A 10,011-nucleotide genomic window follows, 5' to 3' on the forward strand; every position below is an offset into this window, starting at 1 on the left:
TCTCTCTCCGGACCCTGCTGGCCCCGTCCCGAGCGGGAGGCAGCAGTGTCCCGCGGGGGAGGTGCCTGGGGCAGTGGGATGGGAGCCCGGAGGGTTCAGCATCCATCGCCGCATCCTTCAGCATGCGGCGCCTTTATTTCCCGCGCGGTTAGTGCGGTCGTGTAAGCATCAGTGTTGGGAGAGACTTTGGAGATCAAGTCTGAGCATCCACCGGTGCTGCCACTGTAACCTCCAAACACTAAACCATCCCACTCAGCACCAGATGCCTCTTAAACACCTCCAGGGACGGTGATTCCACCACCTGCCTGGGCAATATTCCAGTGCCTGACCATCCTAATGAGGAGTGGCTGAGGTCACTTGGTCTGTTCAGCCTGGAGAAGAGATGGATGTATACTGATGAGTGTTCATTGCTGTATACAACTTCCTCACGAGGGGAAGTGTTGGGACAGGCACTGATCTCTCAAGGAACCAGTGGCAGGACCCAAGGGAATGGCCTGAAGTTGTGTCAGGGGATGTTTAGGTTAGACATAAGAAAAAAGTTGTTCCCCCAGAGGGTGTTTGGGCACTGGAACAGCTCCCCAGGTCACAGCCCCAAGGCTGACAGAGCTCAGGAAGTGTTTGGACTATGCTCTCAGTCACAGGGTGTGATTCTTGGGGCTGTCCTTATACAGGGCAAAGAGTTGGACTCAATGATCCTTGTGGGTCCCTTTCAACTCAGAATATTTCCTAACAGTGAAAAAAGTTTTCCTAATATCTGCTCTGACTCTCCCCTGTCTCAGCCTATGACCATTCCCTCTAGTCCTCTCCCTGCAGGTGTGGTGGGAGAAACCATTCCCCACCTTAGTACAACCCCCTGTCAGGGAGTTGTAGAGAGCCATAAGGTCACCCCTGAGCCTCCTCTCAAGACTGAACAAACCCAACTTTCTTAGCCTGTGTGTGTGGAGAATTTCCATATCATCATGCCACAAGGAAAGGAGTGTTTTTTATCAGTAGCAAATGCTCCAGCAGTATAATTTTCTATACAACATGTTTTAGGGGCAGAGTTAATATAACAGTCTATGACAGTGTTTTGATGTTCTTCTCTATTTAAAGAAGTTAAACAGATTGCCTTCAAGACCTCAAAGAAAGAACATTCTGTAACAACTTTGTAGCATTGTGTGTCTTGCTGTTTATCTTTTAGTACTCAGGAACACTTGAGTGGTAATAATGGGAAATAAAGCACAACTGCACCTGTATTTCTTGCACTCTTGAGTTCTTATTCATACTTGTAGTACTAGTTTTAAAAAGTTGCTGAAATTCTTAATAAAATGTTTATATATATAGTCTTATTTTATATTTCCAGGTAGTAGTTTAACTGCTTTTCCTTTCTGGAATGTCCCAGCATAATTGCTGAACTTATATTTCACCTCAAATGCATTTAACCAAAGCAAAATTATGTGTATGTCCACAGAACATGATATGCTTTTCAAATATTTTTGTTTACAAAATTTGAAACCACCTCTTCCCACTGATTCTGTGTTTAGGATCTCTAATTTGAAGTTGTAGAATGTTTATTTTGCAAACACTGACAGAATTGTCCTGCAAACTTGGAACTTAATTGAAGTCCCAATGTCACCTGTTTCACCTGTTGTGGAGAAGGAACAGAAGTGTCTGTTCTTGGCTTGTTGGCATATGCCAATGTCTATAGTCCACTGAGGAGAGCACTGAGTTCTCAATCTCTCATAGTTTTGGTCTGTCCAGGGGAGATGTGTGTGCTCTCTCCTAAGTCAGACATGTCTCTCAGTGCTAAAGATCATCAAAGCAATTGCCGTAGGTCAGATGCAAGCTCAGCATCCTGTGCCTGAAAGGGATCAGCTACAGGGTGAGCTGAGAGAGTCTGAACAGGGTGAGGTGCCTTCTCAGAATGGTTTTCATGATTTTCAGCCCAACTCATCAGCTGTGTTGGTTGTCTTTGTGTCTGACAGCCCTTGGTGGGGGTTTTTTTGTCCCCTTTAATTTGTTCTGTTGTTATTTGGAGTTCACAACACCTTTTGGTATGTTCAGCATCCTGCAGCAAGTATTCCACAGGTTAATGGGGCCTCTTGGCAGGTGGAGGGTGAGAGGAGAGGAATACTTGTGATGGTTTGTGTGGAACCAGCTAACCAGTAGTTCCATCAGATGACTCCTGGTTCCTGTTCTTGAACAGGTAGGAGATTCCTGTTCACCTTTCCTGTGCCTGTCATGGATTTTGTAGATTATTACTTCCCCATGGTCTCCTCCTCCTTCCTTTGAAGATTACATCATGTAATCCCCAAATCCTTTGTTCCATGGGCTGCTGGACCATTGTGTGCTGGAATTTATACCATTGGATTAGCCAGTTAACTGGTTCTGGGTTTTTTGAGAGTTTTTTAATTAACTGCATAACCCAGAAAATAACTTCTTTCTTGCTTGCTTGCTTTTACTTTCTGTTTCAGACCAGGACAGCGACGACGATTCGTACGAAGTGCTGGATTTGACGGAGTACGCGCGGCGTCACCACTGGTGGAATCGCTTGTTTGGCCGCAACTCGGGGCCAGTGGTAGAGAAATACTCTGTGGCCACCCAGATTGTGATGGGTGGTGTGACTGGCTGGTGAGGGAACTTCCTAGACCTCTGACTGTGCTAGAGGATCCCTTCCCAAGGCTGTTTGGGGCAGATAAATGTGTCTTCCTTTAGCATTGATTATTTATGTGTGAACAATTTCTTAACTCGTTACTCTGACTCATCACTCTGAAGTGTTTTTTAATGGTGCTAAAACACCAGTTATGCAGGGAAACTCATAGTAGTTACTGTGGAAGGGATTTGGGGAAATGCTAGAGCTCTAAAATGGCAAGGAATGAAAGGAAAATTACTACATGTAGCTTTTATTTACTTACTATTTTTTACTATATTTACTATTTATTTACTCTAAAGCTTATTTACTTAACAGTCAAGATTTAGAAACGTAGCTATATTATCACTAAGACATATTTTACAGGTAAAAGAAATTAAAGGGGAAAAAAAAAGTGTGGCAGAATATAGTTTTAAGTGAGGCCCATTTCATAGAGACTGTTTTTCCCTTTAAATTCAGCTGGAGCCATTTGGAACAAATTCACAGTCTGCTCTGATGGTAACTGAAGAGAGAGATACCACCGTGTAGTTACACTAGAATAACTCGTGGTGAAAGCTAGACAGTAAAGATGAGAACTTAGACTGGAAAATTTGGTTACAGCCTGAGCTGTGTCAAGGTGTTTGTTATTTGTCAGAGGTATTTCAATGGTATTTATCTATTTCAGTACTCAAAAATTTAAGTTCAGTGAAAAGCACCATTGTGGCAGCACAGCGACTTTTCAAGCAGGATTGTGCAAGAGTTGGAAGATGAAATAGGCTAGAAATGAAATTGTATCCAGGCTCAGACCAGCTTTGAGCTGTGCAGGCTTAGCTTTCAGTCTGATGGTTTTATTTGCTTCTGTAGCCCTTAAAATTAAAAGTTTAAAAAAATTTAAAAATTATAATTTAAAAGATGTGTACATGTAAACTCTGAAGCTTCTGGGGAATAGTTCATCTGGCATCCATAAAAACTGGCTTATGGAATGGTCTGGAAAGTGTCTATTTGACTCTGTGTGGATGCACATATCTCTGTGCATACTGATGTGTATAAATAGGAACTCACAGTTCATATGCAGGGGTGAAAAATCCCCCTCTGTGTGTGGGCCAGTGCTCAGACACCAGCAGAGTTGCCCAGGGAAGTTGTGGAACCATCAGCCATGGAAACATTCCAGACTTGCCTGAGTCAGGGCCCTGGGCAGCCTGACTGGGCTCAGAGGTTGGATCAGACTGCAGCTGGCACGGTTCTGGGAAGTTGACTGGCCCAGAGGCCCTTTCCTGTCCAGACTGTTCCATGATATCCATATCTGTGCTGTTCTCCATTTGATGTGGGAGGATTTGGAGACTGGGAACAAAATAACTCATTTTCTCCTTGCCTTAATCCATTAAAAACAGACTAGGGCCATGTCCCGGTAGAGGGACAGAGTTTTAACTCTTGTGGTCGGGGTGTAACTTCTCTGTAATGAGATATTTAAGTTATGAGTTGTGCAGTTAATATAAATGGTGGTATAATATATTTACCTTCCATTTGGGAACAGTTGTAGTGGCACTTACATTACTATGTTGTGCTTTATTAACATGCTGCATTTATTAGCAGCAAGGTCTGGAGATCTCAAGCTTCCTTTAAAGGAGCCATCAGACAGCCATCAACTAACCATTGCTCATGTTGTCTTGTTTTAGATGCTGTTAATTAAATATTGCTTGAATGAAACAGTCTGATTTGTAAATTTAAAAATGTGAGAGGATACATTTGCTTTGTTAAAGGCAAAACCAGTCATAGTTGTAGCTAGAAATTGCAGTGTGGCCTTGTTCAGCAGACACTTCATTGGACCTGGTTTTGTTTTGTTTTGTTCCCCTAAGGTGTGCTGGATTTTTGTTCCAGAAAGTCGGGAAGCTTGCAGCAACTGCAGTGGGTGGTGGCTTTCTTCTGCTTCAAGTATGTAGCACTTGGTGCTTTATAAATTGGCAAATGTTATTTACTAAACAATAGGAAAAACACAGCTGTTGGGTAACATGTAATTAGGAAGGCTTCTTATCTGCTTCATCTTTTTAGTCCTACTAATCAAACCCTTACATTTCAGCTGGAATATTGTGTACAAAAGAGACATTCCTAAAAATCAATGGTAAATCACAATCTACTCTGTCCTGTTAAAATAGTTTGTAGCAAGACAAGAGAAACTTCTGTGTAATAACTGAGATACTGTGTGTGATACCATATTGCCAGATGAGAGGAACTGCATGTGAACCTACTGTTAGGGATAATTTAAGCTGTGCTTGTTTAACTAGGTTTGAGAATTTTACCAGAGCTTTAGAAGAAGTAGGCTTTGCTCCAGTCCCAGTATGAGCCGTGTCATACTCTTCCCTCCCCATGCCATATTTGCTGTTGTGTCTGTTGATCCCCTGAAGCTGATCCCTGGCAGCCTCACTGCATTCCTCTCTCTGCTGGCTTTCAGCTTCACAAGTTGTTAATGATGTTATCTAGCATGACCATTTGCATTTTCCATCAAATACTGTGCTTAGGGGAGGACATATTTCCAAAAATCCTTTAAATTAGATGGCAAAACTTGAATTGAAGGAGAATTTCATGTATCCTTCTGTAAGATGCCAGGGGGTGTTGCTGGCATTTTTCATGTCTTAATATCTTTGAAATTCTCCTTTTTCCTCAAATTGTTCTAGAGGAAATATACTGGTGCCTATTTAGGCTCAATAATACACTGTTTTTTGAGACAGGATGTTAAAGAAATATATATTTGTTCTTTCCAACATCACTCCTGAAATGCATATCTCACTTTTATTTCTAATTTTGATTGTAATGGCTGTTGCAGGGAAGCATTGATCAGGAAGGGTGGGGCTCTGATTGCTGCTGTCATCAAAATGTCACTACAGTGTGAAGTACTCACACTTCTTTCCTTCATCATCATGTTCTCTGCTGGTTTGGGGGTTAGTTCTGGTTTTCTTGTTTTAAACCCCATGCTGAACATGTAACTGAACTGCACAGAGTGTTTGCTCTCAGGACCATTTGGTTTAAGTTGTGTGTTTTATTTGACTTGCTCAAAAGCAAGCACCAAAAACAGCAGTAAAAAGTGAAAGAGAAACAGTTTTATAGGAAGCTTTCGACTGTTGGCATTTGTTCCACTTTGCCATTGTGCATTGATGATCTTTTTTAATCTCCTGGAAATCACTGTTTGTGGGGCTGGTGCCTCAATTTATGGGTGAATCCTACAAGAGTGACAAATCTGGTTTAGAATCATCCACATGTAAATTTTTGGCACAATGTGCTATGCCAGTGACTTAATTTGTTGAGGTGTTATGGACTTCTTTAGCCCACAATGAGTGTTTCTAGGCCATAAGGGAAGAATTAGGTCTGCAGTGGCTCTTGAAGGATTTGTCATCCTTTTCATCTTGGTGACTTAAAGATTCAAATCTCTTTTTCCATGTTTTGTATGCTACTGCTATGCATTCTCTTAATGATCATTCTTTTCTAAATACCATAGAATCATTAAGGTTGGAAAAGACCTCTGAGATCCTCAAGTCCAACCTGTGACCTAACACCACCATGTCAACTAGTGGGTGGCACTAAGTGCCATGTCCAGTCTCTCCTTAAACACCTTCAGGGATGGTGACTCTGCCACTTCCCTGGGCAGCACATTCCAGTGTCTAATCACCCTTTCTGTGAAGAAATTCTTCCTAATGTCTAACCCAGACCTCCCCTGGTGCAGTTAAGGTGTGTCCTCAAGGCCTGGCACCCAGGGCTGGAGGCAGCACAGTGCTGCAGGTGCCTTCATTGGTACTTCTGACTCCAGGAAGCTGAGAAGTTGAAACTAAGACCTGTAGACAAAGAATAGAAATTGCATAAAACACATTACTTGTGCAGTATTTCTGAGCTGTGAAGTTTGGGGAGCTTTCCTGTGCATGCAATAATTTTGCCATGTGGATGAGTGTCAGATTTCTTGGCTGATCTCATTTAACACTGTATCCAAAACGGAATATTATCCAGAGGAAACAGGAGTTGCATGTTTGGATTGAATTGTCTATATCTTAAGTAAGATCAGATTCTCTTGGAAGGAAATGAAGTAAATGCCTTAGTCTCTCTTTTAATTCAAAACATTTTGCATTTTAAAGCTGAGTCATAAATTCTGTGGTGTAATTACATTTCTGTAGTCCTTAATTTTTTCATTTAAAAGATCACACATTGTGATTTTATGAATACATGTTCAGTGCTTCCCCTGAGTGGGCAGAAGAGCCTTTCAGCACATTACTAGAAAGTTCCTTTTTATCTGTAAACTTCTCTGAAGTTGCAGATCTCATTTCAACTGCTGATTGCAATATTGACATTGTAATTACATGCTAAGACAAAAATAATAGCCACAGAAGGGAAGATTTTTGGCTTGAGCCCATTCAGTGAAACATTTCAGGCTGAAAGTTAAAAAAATACATTTTTTTCTTCAGTGGGTGATGACTTCATCTCAGGAAATCTAGTAGGAAACTGAAAGCAATACATTTTTGGAGTGTCAGTTTGCACAAGAAGCAAAAAAGATTCAGAACTTGTCACAAATTAGAATTCCACAATTCTGAAAGAAACTGAAATGGAACAGTTTTTTCACTGTTGTCCTGTGAACCTGCTTTTCTTACAAGTAAAGTTACAGTAAATGCTGAGGGAAAATCATGGTGAAGGTTTTATAGCTAAAGAACAGAGAACTGGTAAAATTAACAATATATTGAGCTTTGCTATTGCTTGTTCTGATTTGAACCTCTGTCACTGTGGAAGGTACTAGTGTTTGAAGCAGAGAACCTGCTGAAATTGAAACAGTGTCTTTCCCTGGATCTGTAATAGAAAAAACAAGAACAATTTTGTAGGCACCAAGACAATGTATTTTGACTCCAAATGGGAACTGCAACTGTACTAACTGCCCTTTGTTCTCCTAGATTGCTAGCCATAGTGGCTATGTACAAGTCGACTGGAAGAGGGTCGAAAAAGATGTAAACAAAGCAAAAAAGCAGTTAAAAAAGCGTGCAAATAAGGCAGCTCCAGAAATCAACACTCTCATTGAAGAGGTAAGTCTAAGGTGCTAAACAGTTCTGTGGTTTTTCTTACCTTCCACTGCAGGTGATGATGGGTTGAAAATGCATCATAAATAGCCTTAATAGTTATCAGGTTGTGCTCTCCTTTATTCATTTAGCTTTCTGGTTTGGTCATTATTAAAGATGACACAGGAACATCAAAGTTCCTGTATTTCTGCAGCTGCTGTGGCTTAGGGACTGCCATTAGCTTTGCCATGTGGCCTGTGCTGGTTTTTGGCAAGTGAGAAAGCCAACAAGGTCACCACATGGTCAAAAGTTCTGGGTGGTGTGCTTAAAACATGGGGACTACAGAGACAAAACCCAAAACTTCTTAGACTGCTGATAATAAAATGACTTGGATGGACATGAATGACCTTTGTGGAGAAAAGCTGTAACTATTTTGTAACTAGAGTGGTGATTTTTAGCTCATTTTTATCAGTGTGAAGGATATCTGTTTTCAGAATCTGTGTTGAAAACAGGTGGCTGTGATACTGATCAGTGGCACTGGGGCTGTGTCATCCTGTCATTTGAAGACTTTTATTTAATTGATTTTGTGGGTTTTTAGAAAAAAAACCCGCCCTGTTTTTACATATTTCCGCATTCCATACATGCAATCCAAGTTTTTTCTCACTAGCTATGAATCCTGACAATGTAACAGCAGCCACAATGGGGCTCTGTAATTAATGGGTTTGGACAGCTCAGGTTTAACCTGTATGGGGTTGCACATAGGTTGATAAAAATAATGTTAATTTTAGTGTGAATGTGAAGTGAAAGCTCAAGACAGATTGTTTTCTAGCTTCTTCTGAACCTCAGATAGCTTCACCTGTCCTCCGTTCCCCACAGAAATGGGTGGGACAGGGTGGGGTTTTTTGTTTGCCTTTGGTTTTTTTCCTCCTCTCAGATTATATTACTTTCTTCTGACTGTGTATGAGTAGACAATCTGAAGGGTTTGAAGTGGAGGATTTATGAAATGCGAAATTTATTCTCTGTGCTGTTACTTCATGAAATATTGTAAACCAGTGTCACCATACATAAGTGTTTTTACCAAGGATGAAGTTGTTAGAAAACCAGCTCATAATGAAGTGAACTGTATTTATTTTTCAGTGACCTACTCTTCCAAAACCCAGTATTTTTTAAACTCTTTCCATGTGATTGCAGTTGAAGTCATGGTGGTACTCAGGCTTTTTTACTGAGGGAGTTTTACTGAGGGTACTGAGTTTGTAAAACATCTGTCTTGTTTTAATCAAAACAAGAGTGCTATTGGCATGAAATTGCTGTAACAGTTCCTCTGTATTTTGACTTTTTAAAGGCTAACTGCATTTTTAAGGCATTGTTAAAGACAGCTGAGAGTCAGTTTTAACCCCACTGGTGCCAGCACATGCCCCCAGTTCTGTATGTTATTAAACACATTGCTTCCCCCTCCATAATTACGCCATCCTTGTCTGCAGGCAGTTAAATCCTAGTCACACACAGTTAACTCAGTGCTTTTTTTCTTCTCAGTCAACAGAGTTCATCAAACAGAATATCGTGGTGTCCAGTGGGTTTGTTGGAGGCTTTTTGCTGGGTCTGGCGTCGTAAGGACCTGAACGTCTCTACCCGACGGCATCAGTGGCAGCAGAGCAGTCGTGGTGACTCCCTGTCTACAAGCAGTGTGGGTCACTGGGCCTGCCAGAGCAAGACAAGTGGACTAGCTAGACAACTTGGAAGCTTTTACATTTCAGGCTTTTGCCTCTCAAAGCTTGGCAAAACTAGGATTTGCTGAAAAACTGTGCAGTGTGCTCATTATAGCATTTCTGGGCAAAACTGGTTCATCTTCATCATGACTTTTTATCTATGGCCTTTCAAGATCTAGCATTTTTTAAAATGTTATTCTTGGAATAAAGCTGTGTAACCATACTTTGAGAAAGAAGGCTCCACTTCTATGTTTTCAGTTAAATATTGTTTATTTAAAAAGTATTTTTCTTCATGCTGTAGTAGATAGTATCAATGACTACCTGTACTGTATATGATATTGTAGTTTCAGCCTCATGGCTGTCCATCTCCTTTAGAAGTCACTGCAATAATCTATCAATCTGTAATACCTTTTTACAGAGTATTAAATAACAAAGTATCACAAGCTTATTAAAGGTGAAAATTAACTTTGACTCTGGCCTTTGTGTACATAGGAATTAAGAGAGGCTCATGATTATACCCTGCAGGCACCTGGTGCCAGTGTTTGCAGAGACAGTTGGGGTTCTGTGTGCTGAGTAAGTGCATAGATGGTTTTTCCCCAGATGTGTAGATGTGTGAGGTCATGGAGCTGTAGCACACAGAATCGTGGCAGGTGCAAACTCCACAGCCATCTGA

At 41.0% G+C, this 10,011-nt stretch overlaps 1 protein-coding gene across 1 annotated transcript; it reads left to right on the forward strand.

The window, feature by feature from the left end:
• Nucleotides 1-2,453: 2,453 nt before the first annotated feature.
• On the forward strand, nucleotides 2,454-9,799 carry FUNDC1 (FUN14 domain containing 1; the record flags this gene model as incomplete). Its single annotated transcript, XM_009072585.1, has 4 exons — nucleotides 2,454-2,610; nucleotides 4,465-4,540; nucleotides 7,531-7,659; nucleotides 9,166-9,799. Coding segments are annotated over 4 exons (440 nt in total), but the record flags the coding sequence as incomplete, so codon positions are not given.
• Between the last annotated feature and the right edge of the window lie 212 nt (nucleotides 9,800-10,011).

This window comes from Acanthisitta chloris, unplaced genomic scaffold (assembly GCF_000695815.1).
Source record: "Acanthisitta chloris isolate BGI_N310 unplaced genomic scaffold, ASM69581v1 scaffold11714, whole genome shotgun sequence".
Lineage (NCBI taxonomy): Eukaryota > Metazoa > Chordata > Aves > Passeriformes > Acanthisittidae > Acanthisitta > Acanthisitta chloris.